The sequence below is a fragment of the Mustela putorius genome, unplaced genomic scaffold (genome assembly GCF_011764305.1).
Source record: "Mustela putorius furo isolate JIRA1106 unplaced genomic scaffold, ASM1176430v1.1 tig00000743_pilon_pilon_pilon, whole genome shotgun sequence".
NCBI lineage: Eukaryota > Metazoa > Chordata > Mammalia > Carnivora > Mustelidae > Mustela > Mustela putorius.
Window position 1 is genome coordinate 3,718,912 of NW_025421464.1, and position 24,963 is coordinate 3,743,874.

General features: G+C 40.9%; 2 protein-coding genes across 3 annotated transcripts in view; one reads left to right on the forward strand and one right to left on the reverse strand.

Moving 5' to 3' along the window:
* Positions 1-2,445: 2,445 nt before the first annotated feature.
* Positions 2,446-22,349, reverse strand: EIF2S2 (eukaryotic translation initiation factor 2 subunit beta). Its single transcript, XM_004746597.3, has 9 exons — positions 22,194-22,349; positions 16,900-17,077; positions 15,033-15,136; positions 10,070-10,205; positions 9,341-9,441; positions 8,333-8,481; positions 5,496-5,552; positions 3,528-3,613; positions 2,446-2,915 (listed from the first exon to the last, which is right to left on the reverse strand). Exons 1-9 carry the CDS (start codon positions 22,206-22,208, stop codon positions 2,740-2,742), a joined length of 1,002 nt encoding a protein of 333 aa, XP_004746654.1. The 5' UTR covers positions 22,209-22,349; the 3' UTR covers positions 2,446-2,739.
* Positions 22,350-22,405: 56 nt separating this feature from the next.
* LOC101678631 (agouti signaling protein) overlaps positions 22,406-24,963 on the forward strand; it is a 137,314-nt gene continuing 134,756 nt past the window's right edge. For both annotated transcript variants that reach the window (XM_045084098.1, XM_045084100.1), the window contains exons 1-2: positions 22,406-22,578; positions 24,557-24,684. The gene's annotated coding sequence lies outside the window, so the exon portion shown is untranslated. The remainder of the gene's footprint in view (positions 22,579-24,556; positions 24,685-24,963) is intronic.

A 24,963-nucleotide genomic window follows, 5' to 3' on the forward strand; every position in this document is an offset into this window, starting at 1 on the left:
GACCAAATGCTACAAAGCCCAAACTCTAAAAACACATTGCAAAATCTAATGTTCTGTTGAAATGTGAAACCTTAGAACTGCCAAGGTAAAGGATCTGGGTGGGGGAAGGTCAGGTCAGAACTGGGCCTCACATAAAATAGCATTTCTTTTAAGATGTCCAGCCAAAGTTTTTTCTGCAGAGCATTTACACTGCAGGATGTCAGGGGAGAAGGGGCTATAAAAGTCTACATATTCTTATTCCCCCACCCCTACCTTTTTTAAAGTACAAGAGAGAGAATGAGCATGGGCATGGGCAGGGGGTGTGCGTGGGGGAGGAAGAGACTCTTAAGCAGGCTTCGTGCCCACCATGGAGGCTGACACAGGGCTTAGCATCAGGACTGAGCTGAAATCAAGAGTTGGACACTTAACCAACTGAGCCACCAGGTGGCTCTTTGTTTCTTTTAAAGAAACTCATTCAAGGGACATTTGGGTAGTTCAGTCCATTAGGTGACTTGACTTCGGCTTAGGTTGTAATCTTGGGGTCTTAGGATTGAGCCCCACAGTAGGCTCCACTTAGCTGGGGAGTCTGCTTATCCTGCCCACCTGCCTGTGCTCTCTCTCAAAAATCTTTGATGAAACTAAAGTATTGAACACCTACAACTTGTTAGGAAACTGGTTGCTCTCAGTACTTAGGGGTGCCTGAGTTAACAAAACCCCTTGTTCTTGGTGCCTATGTTATGGTGCGCTATTTTATATGCTGTGGGCAGTGGAAATGTGGGAGTGAGCCAGGATGGGGTCAGAAAGAACATGCACATCAGCATACTAAAGAATAAAGCAGTCATGTAACCTGTTTATTTAGTCTCAAACTTTTTAAACCACCAATAGAACCCTTCTTTTTTCCCCTTTGTATAATTACGAACACTCCTCAGGACTGTCTCCTAAGACACTTTAAAAATGGTCTTATTTGGAAAAGGTCTTGTTCCTTTCTTACAACCAAAACCTGGCTCTTGATCACAGATCCTCTAGTTGCCTTTTTTGTCACCCTACAGAAGGTTCCTTGCAGCTGAGCTGGTTGGTATGAGGCAGTAGAGACAGATGCATAAAAGCTACTATGAATGGGTAATTTAGGGCAGGCCAAAACTGAGTGGGTTAATGAAGAGTTAATTCAGTTTTAATCATACAGTCTTAAAAGGTGTTATCAGTCCAGAAATAATTTTGAGAATGAAGTTACAATTGGGTTGAAATTACAACAACTGTGTGCCAACCTGTCACACAAGTAAAATAGTAAAATCCTGTCTCCCCTAGGGGGTCCCACTAAAGTAAAAAATGAATGAAACACATAGATACACACAAAAGCAATGGAGTGCTAATTACACAAGAGGCACTAATCCTTGTTTTATTCACGCAGTAACATTGGACATTGGGAATTGTGTGGGCGTAGATACAAAAGAAGGAAGATGGCATCATAAACAGTTGAGTTCATCAGGGCAGTGGTGGCAGCTCAGCCAGTGTATGTGGTCTCCCTGGGACCTGTTAGGTCGAGGGACTACTCTGCTCCCTCCACCATTTCATGGCCAAGGTGTTTCTGGCCTGTACTTGAAAGGTCACAGTGATTAAAAACAGGGTTAAGACATTCAGGGCTGAGTGAATGCTCCTGGGGCCACTTAGGAATCTGGCAGTGAGGCCATGAGAGCAGCAGTATGCCCTTATCGTCAGGTGTGTGCAAGGCAGATCCCAGCAGACACATAAAATGATCTTTCTCCCTGTGCTATATGGAGAAATAGCTTTCAGCCAAATCCTCAGGCGGCAGAACTGGAGGCACCAAAAGCACCACACAGGCACCATCACCTCTTAGGTTTCTCATGGTCACACCAAAAAATTACTTTTAATATAGAAAATAAAAGCATTTACGGTGGGTCTTTTTTAAACCCAGAACAGAAGTTGGGAAAAAGAAAAGTATTCTCTAGCATCATGGTTTGGATTCAGTTCTGTATGGTACAATCACATGCCACAATGCCTTCCTCACCAATAAATAGATGCCCAGGTAGGGTTTTTCTCATGTGCTGTTTAGAAGACGTTAAAGGCTGTTTCTAAGATTTTCTTAGTGGCCAGCAAGAAAGAAAATTTTGAGAGAGGGAGGGTACCTAGCACCTTGTATTCCCCTCATGTGCTAACAGCTGGACGACTTAGTAGTGAGGTAGTGGCAGTAATTCCTCACCTAATGAAAAGAATTCAAATCTATGTAATCAATCCCTGGACACTGAAAACAGGCTGTCCTCACAGATACCATGTTCCAACCACCCTCTCATGAAGCTTTATCCCAAAAGGAGCTGACAAGAAAAACGACCTCCAATGTCCAGTTTCTCAGGATGAAGATAGACCTCACCAGAGCCCAGGCACAAACTGTTTTTGCTGAATTCATTAAGCACAACTTTTATAGAAAACTGACAAACCAAATTGAAAGAATCACTGTTATAATAACTTTAATTTATCTTGCATTTTACATAAGTCTATGAACGATTTTAAAAAAGCACCGCCTTACCCCATCACGTTTTTCTGACAGTTGTTAAAGTGGCAATGAGTATGTCAACAGCTTGAGCATCGGCATCTTGCAAGGATTTCATACCAACCAGCCACACGCCAAAGAACCTGGCAGCTTTTCTATCTTGTTTTTAATACAGTGGTATATCCACTCTGATGGTAAACCTGTCCAGCCAAATCTCCACAACACACTTTGCAAAATCAGTGGTGGTTAGCCAATTAGTTAGCTTTGGCACGGAGCTGTGCTCGCTTGCCTGTGACAGCCTGGAAGCCGGTTTTGATGCTGGCAACAGAGCATCGAGAATGACAAGTTTCGCACTGTAAGAAATAGAGTCGGGTGTCCTTTTGCAGGATCGTGTCCGGTGATCGGCACGTGTGACAGGTAACATATTCCTCTGCAGGAAAAGCAACATTCAGAATTACCTGGCAGCTGCAGTAAGCCAGAGGTTTCTTTCCCTCTGAAACATCTACAATGGACTCCACAAGCCCAGGCTGGCACCCAGACCAGGGAAGGCTTTAGCCTAACTTAGATATTCTAGGGATAAAAAGACACAAGCTGTCTGCTGTGATGGTTCAGGTACTAAACCAAGGACTCCAAATGTCCAAGGAGGAGGGATGCTTGCCAGATGCCATTCCTGGTTCTGTCTACAGGAGAGCCAGTCAGAACACAACAGTTTTCCTAGATGGGAATACCACCTGCCAATTTCAAGTGATTAGGAAGATGATAAAGGCAGTCCAGGCTTGACTGCAAAGAGATTTCCCTAACTTGGCCTTCAGCCTAGAACCAGCCAATAGCCTTGATCTGATGGGCCTTAAGAAAGCCAAACCCTTCTCATACCCCTAAGCAGCTGCCAAGAGTCCCCTTGAGCTGTCCCATCTTCCCATCATTTTCTCTCATCTTTGAAGGTCACCCATTCTAGCTTCATTAAGAAAACAGTGGATCTCCCCTAAAATATTACAGCCTGACTGAGAACATTTCAGAGTAATATAATTAAATATACACTTACTGATATATCTTCTCAAAACATTTTCTATCTGTTTCTGTTGGAATCTTCCTTTGATTACAAGTTGATTATTACCATCTATAGAACCACTATAAGAGAAAAGAAAAGTTTCTCCATTATTTTTGTTTCCTGTAAGAAACCAAATTCCAGGGCCTATTTAAAATATATTCAATGGCATAGGCAAGTTCTAGGAGCAGTGCTGTACTACCTGATTTTTCAAAATTTAAGTAGTTGGTGCCTGATGACCTACTCCTATTTCCTACCATTAAGTCCAGTTTCAACCAATTAAATCTCCAGTGACAGATTAAGTCTAACAAATTGATTCCTTAACTGTGTGATGGTTTATTCAACAAAGGAAAAGGATGCTTCTACTGAATGTATGCCATGTACAAGACAGTGAGGGGGGTCTATAATCTATAAATATAGAAACAGGAAGGGAGCTAGATCTCTAAAAATTCTAAGCACCCAATGTTTTGATTCAGTCACTGAGTGGATGAAAATACCCTAAAATGGGTTGTGGTAATGGTTGTTCAACTGTGTCAACATATTAAAAGCCATTTGTACATTTAAATGTGTGAATTGTATCTCTAAAGCTATTACCAATAAAGTACAGTTGAAATCACAGGTCACATATTGTCAATGGTACTTTAAAAAAAAAGAAGATGCTGACAAGCACTTTGATAAGGTAAAGCTGTGTGATAGGCATTATCATTTGCTACATATCACAAAGTGAAACAAAATTCAGCCAGGTAGCATTAATTTTATATTTGTTTTGTATCTTATAAAACTGACTGCTAAGAACCTCTCCTGTGATTCTCCTTTAACTATAAGGTTTTATTATCATCCTCCGTGTACTGTAACCCTTAATTTCCAGGCTTGATGTAGGAAATTTTTTTTCATTCACTGTCAAAAGAAATTGAATTTTCTCAACAACCCCATAATATTTAGCCCACTGACCACAAGTTCACTGGTCACAACTTGTTATAATACCCCACCTCTCTAAAAAACTGTAGATTATTCTGAGAAGTAGAACACTGCTAGCTTTTATTCCTTCATTAGTTTATACAAGTTAAAAATAATGTAACAAATTTACATTTACAACAATTCTACAACAGAGCTTACCTATCTACCACTAGTCAAATTAACCCCTTAACCCCACAACAAGTGTAGTCCGTTCCAACAAGCTGAATTAATCCTTGTAAGCCTTTTAAGAGCTCAAGCTCTAGAGACAGGCAGAACTGAGTTTACTATCTTGATTATGCTATTAACTGGCTATGTGAGCAACTCACATGAACCTGTTTCCAAACCTGTAAGATGGGTAATACTAATTTCCACTTATAGTTCACAGGACTATTTTAACTGAGACAGTGCCCCCAAATGTGCTTCCCATAGTACCTGGCATACAGGAGGCACTCAGTATGTGTTAGTCATCATTATCATGCTTTAAGACTGTGTTACTTATTTTTAAAGGAACTTTTGGGATTCCTAGTACTTACGGTCATACTCATTGGGATGGGCCCCATGGGGTAATGATCTCCCTGAATGGGAATGGACTGGCTTGGTGCCTTCAACATGTGAGCCCTGAAGACTGGGAAATAACTAATTATGGATCTCTGTTTCAATGTTTTCTCCTGTGCCACTCATCAGTCTATTTCTTTGATACCCTATTAACAATTCAGAAAATAAATTCTGGCCTAAAAGTCTAGTATTTGCTAAGAACACCCCAAAATTCTAATTAATGACAGGAACACCAGCAGGCCTGTATAGGTGAGCCCCTTTAACTCTATTCCCTATTCCTAAGCAGCTAAACTCTCAAACGGTTTCCCTCCCTCCCTGGCCTAAAAGTTCCTCTGATTATCATCATGTGAATTCTAAGTGTGTTATATATCCCTTTCAAGTTATGAGAAGTTCCTTTGAAACACCTAGTACTGCTATCTACCACTGTATATAAATGTGAATACAGTTTCTTACCTTGTACCCAATTCAGCCAATAAAAATGCAAGGAGATGTTTGGGCTGACGATGTAATCTAAAAAGAAAGTGGAATATATAAACTTTATCTTTCACTGGAAATCTTACAAAATCTCTTTTAAAAAACCACCCTATTCGCTGTTTTTATCTGTACTCAACTACTTGGTGAATTTTAGTGTTTAGTCCATCAAACCCTGAAATAACACCAACTTGGGTGCCTGGGTGGCTAGGTTACTCAACTGCCTTCGGCTCAGGTCATGATCCGAGGATCCTGGGATAGAGCCCCACACTGGACTCCTTGCTCAGGGGGAGCCTGCTTCTCCCTCTACCTGCTACCCTGCCTGCTTGTACTCTCTGTCAAATAAATAAAATCCTTTAAAAAAGAAAAAAAAAGTAACACCAACTTTACAGGTTAACCTCTTTCTGAGAAGGAAGGTAAAGGGATCAGAAAGAGCTACACAGATGTCCTTGATTGTAACTGTAAAACCCTCTTTATTTATTTATTTATTCTTAAAGATTTTATTTATTTGACAGATCACAAGTTGGCAGAGAGGGAGGAGGAAGCAGGCTCCCTGCAGAGCAGAGCGCCCCATGCAGGGCTTGATCCCAGGACTCTGAGATCATGACCTGAGCCGAAGGCAGAGGCTCAACCCACTGAGCCATCCAGGCGCCCCTAAAAGCCTTTTTAAAGAAGAAAAAGATCTAGGGGTGTCTGGGTATTTCAACTGGTTGTGTCTGACTCTTGATTTTGGTTCAGGTCATGATCTCAAGGTTGTGAGATAAAGCCTCTCACTGGGCTCTGTGCTAGGCGTGGAACCTGCATGGGATTCTCTAAGAAAAAACAAAACAACCCCACAAAAACCTTTAAAGAAGAAAAATAGGCACAAATGTCAAAGGTCAAAATGTATGAAACCCAGGCAATGGGACACTTGGCTGTTGTGCTAATCCCTATGTTATTTCCTTTTTAAAAATCATATATATATGATATAAATATAAGAAAACAGAAAAATTGAAAACAGCTTAAATATGCAAATGAAGAGCAGTTAAATAAGTTATGGTAGGGGCGCCTGGGTGACTCAGTGGGTTAAGCCGCTGCCTTCGGCTCAGGTCATGATCTCAGGGTCCTGGGATCGAGTCCTGCATCAGATTCTCTGCTCAGCAGGGAGCCTGCTTCCTCCTCTCTCTGCCTGCTTCTCTGCCTACTTGTGATCTCTGTCTGTCAAATAAATAAATAAAATCTTTAAAAAAAAAAAAAGTTATGGTAGCCTGCTTTTAGAACAAGGCAGATATGTATATTACAAACCCCCTCCCCACCCAAATAGGAAAAAGCAAATAGAGAGCAATGCCATTCAGTATTTAAACTTAATTCTATTCATTGGTCGGGGGGCATCTGGGTGGCTTAGTTAAGTGTATGACTCTTGCTTTCAGCTCCGGTCATGATCTCAGGATCCTGGGATCAAGCCCCGTATGCAAGGGGGTCTGCTTCCTCCCTCTCTGCTCCCCGCCCCAATCCCTACCCAGCTTGTGCTCTCTAAAATAATTCTTTTCTAAAAAATCATTCTCTTCACTTGGCATTGTCTGAACTTGTTCCAGTAACTAGGTATTATTAAAAATTTTAAGTTACTCCTTCCCAAAGTATAGTAAGGGTTGGTGAAAAATATAATAGAACAAGCAAGCTCCTACACTGCTAGTGGGATATAAATTGGTAGGAGATTGTTGGAAAGCAATCTGCTAACATTTGCCACAAAAATAACCCAATCCTTTCAGTTCGGCAGTACTTTGCCCTAAGGCTCTATTCCGAGTTACTGTCAAGATACATGTATCAGGATGTGTCCTGAAGCTTTGCCACTGATCATGAAAACTCAGAAGCAACCATATCCAGCTAAGGAACTGTTAGAATATGTTGTGTTGCTACTGAAAACATTTCTGAAGACTATTTAATGACATGGGTAAAAGTTTTGTGATATATTGAGAAAACTCTGTTAAACCCCACAGTATGATACCAATCTATTTTAAAATATCTACATGCACAATACTAGCTAAACATAGAAGTATTAAGTTATGATTATCTTTAATGGTAGACTTACAGATGATTTTTCATTTTCTTTAGCATGTCTGTATTTTCTAAAATAAGAATATACTACTGCTATTATCAGCAAAAAGTCTAAAACCTTTTGAGTAATGGCTATAATGAAACCAAGTGATGACCTCAGGGTGGAAGAATTTTAGTAATTATTCTTTTGTGTTCATCACTGTTTTGCCTTTTATCTGCAATAAGCATGTATCATTTATGAAACTGAGCAACAAACAGTAGATAAGGTCAGCTGCCCTAAGGAGCCTGTCAGAAAAGATGTAGCTGAGCTAGAAGTGACAGGCCCAGGGAGTGACCTGGGGGTGAGATACATATGGAATGTGATGGTTATTAAGAAAGCTGCAATCCCATCGACCATGTCTTGGCAATGACCATCCAAAGAGGAGGCACTCCAAATTCAGCTGCTGTCCTGGCGCTCACTCTTCCAGTTGTGTGGCAGGCCCACCCAGCCTAATGCGCTTTACCACCTCCCTATCTGGGCTCCCCAGGCTCCTGTCTGAGGACTACATCCAGCCTCCTCCCCCTTCACTCCATCTGGTTAGGATCCATTCTCATGGGTCAGCAAGAGTTGGCTTTTCTCACCTTAGGAAGAACTGACAGACTTAAACTGTGACCTTACTCAAACCAACCCTGACACTTGTGCATTCTTTCCTTCTACCTGCAACAAAGTGCCCAATAAGGATTTAACATATCCTCCACTGAGTATCTGGCATTTGGGATGGAGGACTCCCCATTAACCAACTTACAGTTTACAGATATCTGTAAAGTTGACAAAAGAAGTTTTCTTTGTTCCTACTCGGACAACCTGTGGAGGTTTCATGACAAATTTCCTTTTCTCTCCAGCAACCATATCTGGATTCTTTTCCCTCATAATGTTGAACACTCGATTCAGTAGCTATAGAGAAACAAATGATATTCACATACATTTGTATAAATAGCAGAAGTTTAAAATTCCCACTTGAGTCACTGTTTTACCTTCAAAGCAAACATCACTTTGTACTCACTTTTTGCTCACTTCAGCAGCACATACACACTTTTTACTAAACACACACATTTATCACTACATGTTCTGGCAGCGCCTTAAGAGCAGGACTCAATCCTCAACCAGGATCTGGTCTATTAGGGATCCTGAGCAATACTGAGTTCAAAGTTGAATGAATGAATGAATGAATAAGCCCTACTAATTTTGCTGTTTCTACAGGAAAGTATAGGATACATGGGAAAGTAAGATTCAGGAAAGCCCAAAGAAATGAACTCGACTCACCCTTAGCCCTAAATTAGTCTCACCCCCTTCCTCTACTGCTCTCCCAATTAAGGGGCTCCATGTCCTCAGAAGTTCATAGATTCAGATGGAACAGTGAATACCATAATGATTGCTGAACTCTGGGTATCTGAGGGTATCAGGCAACACTGTGCAAGGACTATGACCTCTCTGGGCCTATTTCCTGATCTGTTCTTAAATGACCCTTCCAATTCAGTATAAAGGTCTTGCTCGTCAGGGGTCCCTGGGTGGCTCCGTTGGTTAAGTATCTAACTCTTAATTTCAGCTCCAATTATCATCTCAGGGGTCATGAGATGGAACCCAGGCTCCACAGTCAGTGAAGAGTCTGCTGGAGATTCTCTTTCCCTCTGCCCCTCCCCACCACACAGCACACATTCTCTCTCACTCCAAGTAATTATTAAAAAATAAAAGATCTTGCTCTTTGAATTCTAGTGAACATCTTAGCCCTTTTTCATAACAGAATTTATCTTACCTCCTCATATGTGTAGTCTCTTTCTGAGCCTGCCCAAGCAGGACCTGTCTGGTTACTGAATGAGATACCATCATCTTTTTTGCTGTCTTCATCTTCTAAAGCTACAGATAATAAAGATCATAAGAATGAGGGGTGGGCAGTAACAAAGTGGGGGGAGTCAGATCTGGAGAAATTAAAGCTTCTAAGACATTTGTCTTCCTCCCGCAAAAAAGCATCAAGGCTCAAAACCAACCTGTTATTCCTTCAAGATAGCAATGTTACAACTTTCATGAATAATCCTTAATAGAAACATCTATGTTAGGAATTTGTGATAACAGACACACCAAAAAATAAACACAAGATAACATAATGCAATGGGATAAGTAGAGGGAAAAAGTCCAGCTGTTTTGAAGCACTTAGGAAACATCCACATCCGTAAAAATCCACCTGCTACCTACACTGAAGTTCTCTAAAGAACTTTAGCACTTAGAGCTAATAAAACAGCACTTTTAACAAAAAATGAAAAAAATTTCTGATTATTTAAAATCCAGTTACAGTTAATGTAATCCCAATTGCCAAATTCTCCCCCCATGAAATCTTGAAGTCTCATTATCAAGTTAAATACTTCTTCCTTTCAGTTTCCATTATCAGGCAGTGCAAATAAGGAGAAGAGAAAAATAAGAAGTCATCAAAGAGACTAGGCCAAAGTCTTGTGTAACCTAGAAATGAGGTGCTGAGCCCCAATATTACCTTCATCTTTCTCTAGTATTTCATCCTCATCTGGAAACTTAACATTCTTCTTTTTCTTCTTTTTATTGCCAAGCATAATGTCAAGGTCATCTTCTGGTTCAGCTGGTTCCTGGATATCACTTTCAATCTTAAGATCCTAAGAAATTGAGATTAAGAATCAACATTTTGATACCAAGACTATTTTTTTTTTTTAATTACATGGGCTGACATCATTTTGGAGGAAAACAAATATTCACAACTGAAGTTATAGATAAGCAATGTCTCTCACAGGTGAACCAAACTGGCTCAGAAAGTCTGCCATTTAGGGGCACCTGGATGGCTGTGTCAGTTAAGCGTCTGACTTCAGCTCAAGTCATGAGCCCTGTGTCATCCTCTGTGCTCAGTGGTGAGTCTGCCTATCCCTCTCCCTCTGCCCCTCCCTCCCTCTCTCAAATAAATAAATACATAAAATCTTTCTGCCTTTGGCTCAGGTCATGATCTCAGGGTCTTGGAATTGGGCCCCGTGCTGGGATCCCTACTCAGTAGGTCTCTGTTTCTCCTCCTTCTGTGCTCGCTCTCAGAATAAATAAAATTTTAATAAATAAATAAAGTCTGTCATTTAAGCTGGAAGCTCTTTAAGACACCTTTTTTTTTTTTTTTTTTTAAAGTAGGCTCCACATCCAATGTGGGGGCTTGAACTCACAATCCTGAGATCAGAGAGTCACATGCTCTTCTGACTGAGCCAGAGAGGTACCTCTCCTTAAGACACTTTTGTGGCATATTTTCCTTTCTTTTATCTATCAGCCTTGAGATCTTACAAGTATTGCCCATGTTTCCAAACCAGACCACTGTCAAAATCACCTAAAATCTTTAAAAGATTTCTGTATTAGGGCAGCTGGGTTACATAGTCAGTTGAGCATCTGACTCTTGGTTTCGGCTCAGATTGTGATCTTGGGGTCGTGAGATCGAGCCCTGCACTGGATTTCGCACTCAGTGCAGAGTCTGCCTAAGACTGTTTCTCCCTCTCCCTCTGTCCCTCTTGCTCATGTGGGCTCTCTTTACAATAAATAAAATCTTCAAAAAAAAATCTTGTATCTTGACTGACAATCTTCAGCAGCAGTAGGGTTCAGGAGTATTTTAAAGAGTTTCTAAGTATTCTGATGCAATCAATGGAAGTGTTTTTTCCCTCCTGACACCAAATACATGGTGAGGCAGCTGCAGAGCCTTCTCTGGTTATACCACTTGCCCAACAGCCCAACGTGTTCACCGCCATTGAAGGGCTTTTATGTAGGTTTCATTATGCTGACAGATTAATTAAATCACTGCCCATTGGTGGCTGAACTCAGTCTCCAGCCCCTTTCCCTGGAGGACTGTGTATGTGAAAGTTCCAATCCTTCAATCACGGCTTAATCTGACAACCAGCCCCCACCCTAAAGCTATCCAGGAGCTCCTAGCCACTAGTCCTCTCTCAAAATACACTTTTATCACTCCAGAGATGCAAGAGTTTTAGAAGTCTTGTGCCAGGAACTGGGGACAAAGACCAAATAATTGTTTTCTTATTATATCACAGTCAGCCTGGCATCAGACTGTGAAAAGGTCTTTAGGCATCATTTCAATAAATGACATCATGAAAGAGGGGAAAAGGCAGAACCCAGAGAATTACATTCACCTGATGAATGGATGGAGACAAGGTAAACCTGGATCCCAAGAGTAGCTGCTGTAGTTATGGATGTAAACAGGGCACTAGAAATGAGTCAGATACACCCCAGAAGATCAGAAAGGGCCAGTCTCAGTCTCTAGTCTTCTAATCTCTCCCATCCTTTGACCAGCTTATCTGGCTTCCCACCCTGAAATATGTTGTCAATATTACCTATCAAGGTCTATTTTTGCAAGCCTACATCCTGAAGTACTCTGACAATGGCCACTGTCATTTCATAAATCTTAGCAGAAAAATTGGAATAGCTGGGAGTAAATGACACTCAGCCTTGAGATCCCAAATCCAAGTATGTAGTCGCAATGCCACATTTGGCCATCAAAAACCAATCCTCTCACGTGTATTAGCTGGGTAACACATAAACAAGAAAGGATATTAACTTAGTCTCTAAGATGACAGTCATCAAACAAGACGACAGTCATTAAACAAGAAACTTAGATAATGCTTATATAAATTAGCACGCAACAACTAATTTCTAGTCCTATACTATTTATTGACTTCATTCCAGTAAGATCTACTTCCAAACTGAAGCAAAGACCCAGTGAAACACAGAAAATAGCAGAGTGTTTTTCAAAATTTTTCAAAAGCCCTGTGATGGTCTGAAAATTCAGGTGGATGAGTAACCCAATACCCCTATGTTAAAAACACTTTAGTTTCAAGTTAAACTTCATGCCTTACCTGATGAGGATACTTGTAGTAACAAGCTATGTTATACCTTCAATAGCAGAGAAAAAAGTATTTAAGCATTTAGTAAGAGTAGAGCTTATAACGTGACTCTTCAGGACAAAAGCTACTAAAGGAACTGACCAACAAAACCTTGTTAAATAACCAAGACCTTCTATAGCACATCTGATATGTCACTTTGTTACCCAGGATATTTAAACCTCATTTGTTCAGTATAATCTGAACATTTCTTTCTCAGTTTCCCTACAATAGTAGGAAAAGAAGAGAATCCCCAAACAGGGAGACAATAAGATAAATCCAGGTAAAATCATCCTGTTCTGGGGCACCTGGGTGGCTCAGTTGTTAAGCATCTGCCTCCGGCTCAGGTCATGATCCCAGGGTACTCAGATGGAGCCCCACCACTGAGCTCCCTGCTCAACAGGGAAGCCTGCTTCTGCCTCTACCTCTCCCCGATGCTTGTGTTCCCTCTCTTGCTATGTCTCTCTTTGTCAAATAAATAAAATTTTTAAAACAAATAAACAAACACAAAAAGCCGCCTTGTTCTAAAGGAGTCTAAATTATTCCTGAACTAAAATAATCTTAAAAAAAAAAAAAATTATTTATTTATTTGACAGAGAGAGAGAGAGAGAAAGAGAGAGAGAGAGAGAACAAGCAAGCAGAAAGGCAGGTAAAGAGAGAAGGGGAAGCAGGCTACCCGCCGAGCAGAGAGCCCAACACAGGCCTTGATCCCAGGATGCTGAGATCATGACCTGAGCCAAAGGCAAAGATTAACCCACTAAACAACCCAGGTGCCCTAAAATAATCTCTTAAAAGGAAAAATATCTTGTTCATTTCCGTTCCTTAGCAATTAGCACACAATGCCGGACTCACTGTAATTACCAATACATATCTGCTGAATTAACCAAGTTATCAAAATTGTGGCCATTTCCAAAACTGAATGAATTACTACTGTATACATTTCCTACTACATGTGGGATACACTTTATTTACTTGAGTTTGAGCAAATAAACTAATTGGGGTACAACCAGTCAGAATGGCTCAAGTTAAGTCAGGAAAGGACACATGTTGGCGAAGATGTGGAGAAAGGGGAACCTTTCTACACTGTTAGTGGGAATGCAAGTTGGTGCAGTATGGAGATTCCTCAAAAAGTTGAAAATAGAGCTACCCTATGACCCAGCAATCATACTACTGGGTATTTACCCTAAAGATACAAATGTAGTGATCCAAAGGGGCACCTGCACCCAAATGTTTATAGCAGCAATGTCCACAACAGCCAAACTATGCAAAGAACCTCGATGTCCAACAACAGATGAATGGATAAAGAAGATGTGGTACATATATACAATGGAATATTACGCAGCCATCAAAAAACATGAAATCTGCCATTTGCAACAATGTGGATGGAACTAGAGCGTATTATGCTAAGCTAAATAAGTCAATCAAAGAAAGACAATTATCATATGATCTCTCTGATATGAGGAATCTGAGAGGCAGGGTGGGGGTTATGGGGGTAGGGAGGAAAAATGAAACAAGATGGGACTGGGAGGGAGATAAACCATAAGAGACCCTTAATCTCAGAAAACAAACTGAGGGTTGCTGGAGGGTGGGGGGGAGGGGAAGGATAGGGTGGCTGGGTTATGGACATTGGGGAGGGCATGTGCTATGGAGAGTGCTGTGAATTGTGTAAGACCGATGATTCACAGATATGTACTCCCAAAGCAAATAACACATTGTATGTTAATTAAAGAAAAAAGGGAACCAATCTTACAAAAAAAAAAAAAAAACTGGGGTAAAGAGCATAAAATGGGACACTTAGTACATGTGTATGTTTGTTCTCATGCTTAATCCTTCTCACTTGTATATACATAAAATTGCTATTATCCTGGATTTTTAAAACAGATTTTATGGGTCTGTTCAAAAGTCCTGGACAGGGTCTTTAAAATAGTAGCTCTAAGTAAGGGAGTAACAGACTTTCATCTCCTTCCTCATCCATCCTTCTATTTACCCACCTACCCACCTCTTAATCTATCCTTTTTAAAAAGAATTTTGCGATATTTATATTGGAAACTGATCGAGTAACAAGATAATCACAGGGCCTCATGTCCCTAAAAGACTAGAGAACCCCATAAAACCAAGTGCTCCCATTCTCCTATAGACCATAAAATCATTAGCCACCAACCATCACTAGCTGGGGTTCATTTTTTGCTGCTCAGAGGAACATGCATAAGTTTGTGTATCTTCAACATGCTACCAAAAGTCTAAAAGAAGAAACCATATGAATATATGCTCCACAGAATTTCTCACTTATACAGATATCTCTCCTCATCCAATCTCAGTGTGGTTAATGGCCAAGGGCATTTTGTAATTATTTTAATGGCACCTGCAATACAATGTGTAAAACTCAATTGATATTCCTTTAAACCATAATTTCTTTAAGATACCTAGTCAGACACAATCCCAAGAAAATGACCTTAACACTGACCAAGTACTTAATAACAAAAGCAAAGCTGTTGAGGCAAAAGAAACATCAGCCATTAACAACCTTCGAGAGGACAAATTTTACCTTCAATAAGAAAGCAATACTACCTTTACACCTTCTTCAGCTTCATCAATATCAAATATCTTTTTTGTTTTTTTCTTCTTTTTCTTCTGATTAAAGAAGTTCAAGTCATCTAAATCATCAGAAGCATCTAAAAATACAGATAATTAAGGGTAAAAATTATTAACAACTAGCAGAAGGTATAGCACAAACCGAGTTAAACCAACATTTCAGCTATTAATTAGTCAAGTGACCAGAATAGACAGATTTGGTATTAATTAGTACAGTGGTCTCTCTACAACCCAAGATCACAGTTCTGAAAAACTCAATAGCAGGTCAAGTCAAGGCTTTGTAGGAAAAACCTGGGTAGGGGACCCATGTTGGGAATAATTTTAGTAATCTGACCATACATACAATGCCTCATTTTTCTTATGGCAAAGTCAGAGTTCTAACACAATTTCCAAGGTTCTCTAGCTTTCTCTCTCCATTTCTGGCCCTGCTCTCATCTACCAACCCTTCGTTGTTGGTTCTAGTCTAAACTACTTCTACTTCTTAGTGTCATGTGTGTAGTCTCTTACCTAAAGCCTCCCATTGGCCCTCTCATGTGGCACTTAACTTCATCTCACTGGATCTTGGTTAGAAGTAACTTCCACCAAGAAGCCTACTCTAACCCTATCCCCCAACTGGGTTTTAGGTGCCTCCTAAGTTCCTAAGTTAACAGAAGTAACCCTCTGTTATTCCAACAGAGATACTTAATGGCTTATCTACCTCCCTACTGGCTACTAAGGTGCTATACTTTTTTCATCTAAATACTAGTGGTTAGCTCATTGTTACTAAAATCAATCCATCAACAAAAGGCCTTATAAAGTATATAACATTCATTAAGCCTACAATTTGAAACTTTATCCACCATTAGTAATAATGGGTTTATTCAATAAGTCTTCCATTTGTCCTGCCCTATTGTACACTAAGAATACTTTAGGATCCATCTGCTACGGTTTTTCAAGGAGCTACTTACGAATTCATTGGTCTTACCACAAAAATGTCTCACTTTTTTTTTTAAAAGGAAGTGGACTTTTTTTTTTTTTAAGATTTTTATTTATTTATTTGACAGACAGAGGTTACAAGTAGGCAGAGAGGCAGGCAGAGAGAGAGAGGAGGAAGCAGGCTCCCAGCCAAGCAGAGAGCCCAATGTGGGGCTCGATCCCAGAACACTGGGACCATGACCTGAGCTGAAGACAGAGGCTTTAACCCACTGAGTCACCCAGGAGCCCCTGTCTTACTTTTCAAGTTTGTTTTAAACATGTAAAAGATGCTTAGCACATACTAGATGCTCAATAAATGTCAGTTCTCCCCATCGCCAACAGTGTAGTATGTTCAACAGACATAAATCATATTTACCGTATCATTTATTTCTAGTAATCAAATAGTGTCTTTTTTTTTTTTTTTTTTTTTTTTTTTTTTTTTTTTTACATCAAATAGTGTCTTATGTTAGAACACAAGAGGGACTAAAACACTGGTGTCTAAATCCAAACATTTTAAGCTATAATTTTAATCTCTTCTATAGATTCTCAGATTTGCTAAGATACAAAAATGCCTATTTTGCTCCAATGTCTTTCTGCCTACACTCAAATACCACTACAATTGAAACTGGAAAATAGAGACCTGACAGGGAAGACTGGAAAAACCAGGCCTGAGATGATGAGGTTTTGTCATCTCTGCAACTTGGGGACTGGTAGGAATTTCTCTGGAATAAATCTATCAGAAATCTGGCAAGACCAAGTGCATACAACATGTTAATAGCCTCAACTTCACTTACCAGGCTGGGAGGTCACTGTAGGCACAAAATCCAAAACACAAAAGAGAACCAGGTCTCACAGGACAACAGTGACTCTTCTATATCTACAAACTCACCTTTTTTCCTACTGTCCTCTTCATCAGCTTCTACATCTTTGTCCTCAGTTGGCTCTGGTTCTACTTCTTTTGTTTCTGAGGGCTGGGTTTCTTCTGTCTGGGCATCCCCTTCCTCATCTAACATAAAAGGCTTCTTCTTCTTCTTTTTCTTCTTGCTCATAGTAGGATCAAAAATCATCTGTTTAAAGAAAGAAAAAAAAGAACCAAGTGATTGTGTTTAAAGATACTCACATTCCAAATATTGTATACTCAAAAAATATGTGCTTGAAAGTACAATATATGGTGCATTAAAGTACCAAAAAGGATTTTACAAACATACACAGGAAGTCCATCCAACAACCTACCTTTATTAGTAAAGGGGTGGGGGAGGGGTATGGTTCAGAAACACGTGCACATGCCTTTAAATTTGTAAATCCTCACAAGATACAGCAACTTCACTTTTAAATTTCATGAACAAATTTGGAGACTTTATAAATGTATCATGGAACTTGGGAAGGGACCTTAGCAACAACTCATGCTATGTTCCCCACTCTATGGATGAGAAAACCAATGCCTCGGCAGCTTACACAAGTTTTATTTACGGCTGGTTTGCTATGCCGGGAGACTTGACCTGATAAATAATTAAAACAAAAACGTCTCTCATCCCATCCCGACACTCCTCCCCAAGCTCAGACAAATCTTTAAGAAAATCCATCAGACCCTCTTCCTATAGCAAATCTCTAAATAAGAGAAAGTTCCATAAGCTTTTACTCTGCTTTTTGTTTTGGGAACATTAAGTTTTCCTAGCTATTCTAAGTCTAATGTCCACTAGAGAGTAAGTGAAAAACTAATTTATAACTTATTTTTGGCATCTTGTATACGCTGATCACGTGGGAAAAAAAGACTAGATTATTATTTTAGACACAAGAGTTTAGCAACATTTAGAGTAGATGCCTGGTAAAATGGAAAGAGGTCTTTGAAGTCAAACAGAATTGGATTCAAGCCTCAAGTATTTCTCTCTAAGCCCTTACCAATCTTTGTCTAAATTCTACCATGCTTCAATTTAGGATTTTGCCCAATGATCTGCTGTGACAGAGAAGTATTTGAAAGCAAAGATCTGGAGCCCAACTGACTGAATTCAAATCCTGACTCTGGCACGCACTTAATTGTGTTACTCCAGATAAGTTCTTACCTTTTACATGCCTCATTTATAAAATGGAGATCAGTAGCAGAACCAAAAACAAATCTCACAAGATTATTGGGAGGATTAAATGAGTAATTAAATATAAAACACTTGGTACAGTGCCTGGAACAAAAGTACTCAATAAATGTTAGCAATTATTATAATTTATATAATGCTTTATAGTTCACAAAGCATGGTATCTCTTGATTCCTATCACTGAAGTTTCATCAACTTGGGGTGATCAAATTTCAAGACATATCATGAAACACTCAAAAAAATTTCCTCAAACTGATTCCAATTAACTTAAATTTATCATCCAAGTACATCAGAGAAATTGAACTACACTGAACCAATTGAACCAAATTGAACCAAATTCAACCAATTGAACCAAACTAGGGTCTATAATTAAGGGAGGGTAGTTATCGTCCTCACCCAATGAAAAAGGATCTGCAAGATATTTTGGAAATTGACACAGCCTCATTTCAAAGATTTCCTCTTCCACCTTCACCAAGATTTAATTGTGTAGCAAATGAGTAATTCTGAAATGCAGTCAGTCTGAAGAACATTACTGAGCAACTTAAAGAAGAGGATATAAAAAATAAAGAAGACTGAAGAAACAGGAAGAAGTTCCCCACTGCTAACTATTAGGTCCTGGGTCAATCTACATGAATGTTGCAATCTATTCCAGGGAGGTATCCAGTTTATCCTCATTCCTGAAATATGGAAATTTGGCAAAAGGACAGAGAACACACAAGGCACTAGAAATTTGGTTGTCTGGCAGGGCTTACAATGTATTGCATTTTTTTCCCCAAGTATCAAGTTCCCTGGAATACTAATTACCTTTTAACTATTATTTAGCAAGACAGACCAAAGATAGGAGGGATTCTCGAAAAGAGGATGGCCTCACAGCTATCTTCCTACTCTCTGAAAAACATTCATACTTAAATCTATAGGCAAACAGTTTGGTTGTAGCCTTGTAAAGAGTAATAAACATGCAGGAATTATACACTGAAATAATTAACATCTCTCTCAATTACTATCTCTGGATACTTAAGACATATAGTTATTCCCTCATATACTCACACCACCTACCAAAGTAGGGTTTAAAAATAAGGAAACCAGGGATCCCACAGTAGTGCCCAGAGGGGTACTCCCCCAAAATACAAGGCCATGTCAGTGCTGAGTAAAAAAAAATATATTTTTAAAGATTTTCATGTCTCACAAATTATTACATTCAAAATGTTTTATGAGACTAGTTTGGATTTGAGAAGCAAATAGTTGCTAACAGTACACTTAGGAAAAAACCACAGACCTCTTGAGATTTTTTTTTAAGTAAGTCCACAGCAAAGCTTTCAAAAACAGCTTCTCACTTTCAACTTCCAGGTTGGGCTGGGCTGGAGAATGCTAAAATGCTTCATGAAAAGTGGTAACCTACTCTCATCCATCAGAATTTACCCAAGATGATAACTTTATGGTCACACCACACCCAGGAAGCAAGTGTTAGTTACAAAAGAACCTAGAGAAAAAAGGTGAGAAGGAATGCTAAATACTCTCCTCTCTGGGTGACAAGATTTTTATTTCTTTGTATTCTTCTGTGTTTTGTAGACTTTGTACAACACACATTCCATTTTTAATCAGGAACTTTTTTTTTTAGTTTAAAACTTCTTTTGTAAAACATCCTACCACGTTGTGTGAAAACCCAATAGTTCCGACAACTTGTAAATGAGGCCTAGTAATAAGAGGTAATCTTAGTTATTAACAGCACTTCAAAAAAAATGGTCTGAAAAATAATGAATGCCTGAAGATTAGGGGATTTTTCCATGATTCTAGAAGACTGCTTTTAAAAGGTCAGGATTCCACTAGGTTAAAGAAAGTTATATTTTGGTGAGTTTCTGGCTTAATTACCAGGTTTAAAAAGAAATGTATGCAGTTTATTTTATGTCAGTTATACATCAATAAAGTACTTAAAGAAAGAAGGAAATGTGAGAAAATAGGGGAAAAAAAATAACCCCAAACTAACAGTAAGTTCTTTAACCCTCTATCTTAGGCCCAGGGTCTCTTGGGGAGACCCTGGTAGTTTATAAATCTTTTCCACGTACAACTTTTCACTTGATCCTTAAAGTCTGTAAAGTAGTCAGAAGTTAAGGACTTGCCTAAGAATACTAATTTAGTCAACAGTACTGAGGAACCAGATCCTGAACATACCTCCAGAGTGGAAGCTAAAGGCTGAGTTTCTAGTCCCACTAATTTGCTGCCTAGGCCCTAGTTTTCCTGCCTATAAAATGAAGTTGGACTGGTAGATCAGCGAAGTGCTAAGCTACTTAACACTTTATTGGCTTCCAAAGCCCTCTGTTGGAATGCTGGTTCTGCCATTTTTGCTTGACAAAATCTTGTTCACCCTTCAATAATTTATTCACATTCCACTTCCTTCAAAACTTGACCCCACTGCTAAAACTGAATCCTCCAGCTCCCCAAATCGCTATGTTGAAATGGCCCTATTTCTTCTACCCACTGTAGCAAATAGTAGATCTCTTAAGTCCAACACTTGTGAGTACTTTACCATAAACCCCATACACAGAATAGTACCACACCGTACCTACAAAGGCACTGTTAAAGGTTATGAAAATTTTAGAAAATGAGTAGGAAAAAAACCAAGCATGAAACATTGCCACTCTCAGAACTTTTGAAAAATACAGTAGCCAGAGCAATGTCTTGGAGGTCAGAGTATGACCTCCAAGCAAGAACCGCCGATTTCATTTAGATTCTCAGTTATTTCCTAACAGAGCAAGAGTCTCCCAGTGACTTAGATGGAGGCAGTATTGTTTGCAGAGATCTGGTATTCTACTACTCAATCCACCACTTATTATTTAGTCATGGGCATCATACAACTCTCTAAGCCTCAGTTCTCTCATCTCTAAAATGGGCGTAACAATACCAATTTTACACGGTGGTGAAATCATATGTGAGATTGGAGTCTACTCCTCCAGTATAAAAAATCCAAATTTCTTATGTGGTCCTCAAATCCCTCCACGAATTAGCCGCCACTTACATTTCAAGAGAATTCACTCTAACCAAATTGGAGAATATCCTTTCTGTGAGCACATGTATTTGCCTTCTTAACCACTCTCTTTACCCTATGATCAGGCCTTTCCACTACTGTGGAAATTCGTGCAGGGCCTACCTAATAAAAACCAACGCTCGAGAAAGCCCTGATTTTTTCCTCCTCCTACTCTCCAAGGCGCTATAGGCCAAGCACCCCAATATTTACGAAGTGAATTATTATAAATTCAAGAGCTTTTTGTTTTTTGGCGGGGAGAGCTGGCCGGTAAGCCGTAGTTTTCCTCAATCAATACTTACTGACAGTACTTAAAATCAGATTTCATTTTAAGCCGTTTGATTTTACATGAACTGGAATAAATCTGGCTAAAAGGGATTTGAGAAAATTTGCTGAGGTACAAGCACGACGGTGGAATAAGATCCAGACAGCTTCGTAGCCCCATCTTCCCGCTCACGTCGCTGTGAGCTCTGCTCAGGAAGGCTCAGGGACTCCCGCCCTAAAACTTTCCGAGGTGAGTCACTTTTTGAGGCTGAAGGGTCTTCTTCCTCTGTCCTATCTCCCTCACCCCTAGGTCTTTTAAAGAAATAATGCTCGAGATGAGAATAAGGGCGGATACCGGCCAGGACATGCGAGCCTACAAAGTTTTAAACTAGGGCGCTCCGCCGGAGCTGAGGCAGGTTCCTCTCGGCACTCCCGGCGCCCAGCGAGGAGAGTTGGAGCCGCACTGTCAAATCGAAAGGAATGCAGCGGTCGGCAGCCCCAATCTCGTTCTTTCGGGGAATTACCCGGGCATTCAAGCCCCCTTCTGGGAGGGCGACTCAACGAGCTCTTAAGTCCGGAAACGCCCGGCACAGGAGGAAGCAGGCCTCGGCGCCGCCGCCCTGAGAAGAGCCGGGCGCCACCAGGCCCGCGGCTCCGAAGTCCTCACCGGTTCTACCGTTCCCAGCCGCCCAGGCCCGGCTGCCCCACATGGCGGAGGCCGGCCGCTAGGCCGCAGGCCCGGTCTCCCACACCGGGGTGGGTTAAGGCTCTCCGCCTCAGTCCTTAGCCCCAGAGCCAGGCTCAGGCCCTCACCTCGTCCCCGGACATGGTTGCGGCTCGAGTGGGCTCAGCACGGACGGGAAGTCGGACGGGTCAGCCCCAGGCCCCGGTGGCAGCTCTGCTCCTACCGACACCTCTCCTACCACCGCACTAGACTCTTGCATCAGCGAAAGGGAACGATACCCCGCCCTCTCCTCCCAAGCGTTGGAAATACGCCTGCGCAGAGCCTACCAAGGCGCAGGCGCGCAGAGGAGCCGACCTAGAGCGCTCGGTCTGGCGCGAGTTACCAGGCGACGGCGCGGCGCGGCGGCGGGCAAGCTGGGACTTGTAGTTCGTCTAAAAGAGGCGGGCACTTACCGGACGGCCGCCCCGCGGTTCGTGCGCTTGTGCGACGTCTAAGGAAGTCTAAGGACTGAAGGTTGGCTTTTGCAATTGACGGCTGTTACCTCAGTCTCCGCGTTTTTCTACGGGGCTTATGGAGTGAATTCGGGGCCATTTCTCCTGAGTTAGGGTGGTTGGTGGGACGCCCAGTAATAAGAACCCGGTAGGGCTTAAATTTCCTTGCTACTACCTACTCCGTGCGCCCTGGAGGTATTTTAGTCTTTGAGGAACTCAAAAGTTGGAGCTAGAGGCGCGTACCTCACTGAGAGGCTTTACTTAATGAGAAATTTAAACCTAACGTGTTGGATTCCAGGTTGGGAGGTCAGAAACCAAAAGTCTCCTCTGTAGTTTTTGTTTGTTTGTTTGTTTGTTTGTTTTAAAAGATTTTATTTATTTGACAGAGATCACAAGTAGGCAGAGAGACAGGCAGAGAGAGAGGAGGAAGCAGGCTCCCCACTGAGCAGAGAGCCGGCTGCGGGGCTCGATCCCAGCACCCTGGGATCATGACCTGAGCCACCCAGGTGCCCCTCCTCTGTAGTTTTGAGGAGAGATGTCTCCTGAGAAGAGACGGCTTGCCCCCAGTCTGTCAGGAAGCCTGAAAATACTTGTTCGTGAAATCTCTGCTTGAATGCTCTTGGGGGGGGGAGGCATCACGCAGTTCTCCCTAAGCCATAATAAGAGCAGTTATCTTTGAAGGGGCTCTCACGAGTGCGGATGGCCTCCAGCCAAAGACCACTGACTCCACCACTAGAGTTGAACAAAGTTGGACTTATTGTCTCCTTACAAGGAGGTAGACACACCATGCTGTCGCTTGACCACTGTGAGACTTTGCATCCCTAAGGAGGCTGCAGTACCTGCTCAGTAATCTTCAACTACTGATATCTGCTCAGACCTGTGTTTCTCCACAGCAGCATTATTGACCTTTGGGGCCTGATAATTCTTTTTTTTTTTTTTTAAGATCTTATTTATTTATTTGACAGAAAGAGAAATTACAAGTAGGCAGAGAGGCAGGCAGAGAGAGAGGGAGAAACAGGCTCCCTGCTGAGCGGATAGGCCAATGCGGGGCTCGATCCCAGGACCCTGAGATCATAACCTGAGCCAAAGGCAGAGGCTTAACTGGGGCCAGATAATTCTTTGTTGTTGGGAGCTGTTCTGTGCATTTTAGGATGTTCAGTAGCATCCGTGGCCTCCATCATGTCAGTGGCACCCTGTCTCGTTGTGACAATCAAAAATGTCTCCAAACATTACCAAATCACCCGTGTTTGGGAGCCACTGGCATAAACCATTTATCTCTTCCTGGGTCTTTGAAAGGTAAGAAACATTTGCCACATGAGAATCCCCAAACCGCTTTAAATGGGGAGATCTTGAAAAGAGAGAGAAACTGCGTGGCCTAGAGTTCTGAAAAACCTGTTCAACTAGAACAATGAAGACTGAGACAAAGCAAAGACAAATGAAGTGGGAAGAAACAGAGGGAGAGGACCAGTGATGAAAGTGGAGAGGACCTCTGTAGAAATCACCCTTAAGTTATTCGGTTAACAATAACAACGACACGAAAAGTCTTAATGAGGTCTTATAGTACCTCTGCTCCCTGTTTGGGAAATGCTGTTATGCTTAGCAAATAGTCCTTGGCCACTTTTCTGAAAAGACTTCTTTTCCTTTACAGCATGGGCCCAGGTCTGACCTTCCTGGGGCCCAAGTCTGATCTCCCTAAACTGGCTACTTGCATGAGACTCTTCAGAGATTTCAAACATTCCCCCAAGGAAGTAGTTTGTTTTCCAGGAAAGCCAAGGTTTCCTGGAAAGCAGGCAAAAGTCATAAAGCAATGATAGCTAAGCTTTTCCAGGTTTTCCAAGAGACGATCCTACTTAGACTAAGCTAATAAGAGCATCAATGCAAATAATCACCTGTATCTTCCTAATCTCTTTCATTTAGGAATCTCTGCAAAATATATAGGTATTTATTAGTTTTCTTCTCATAACAGTGAGAGAAATCATTGTAATTTTTCTGTTTTATAGATACAGAAGCCAAGTCATGGAGTCCACAAAAAATAGTAAGAAATCCAGAAATAGACTATTGAAATCTTCACTTTGGGCCATTCCTGAAGCTTAGCACCACTCCAGATCTCCCACTACTCAATAGTAAGGTAATGATAATCCTTCAAGTGTATACGAAATTTTATGTTTTCATAGGCTTTAAAATAATCCATAGTCTCTTCACTTGACCCATAAAATAGCAGGCCTCTTTTAGTAGAGGCTATGAATTAAAATAATTAAAATAGAGGGCATGAATGAAATAAAATTAAATAGTAGTAGTATTTGAACTGGAACCCAGATCTCATGATTCTTAGTCTAATACTCATTGTACTTGGTAAGTAAGTCCATGCATCCTCTCATCTATTTTTACCTCATTATGTAGGGTCTTT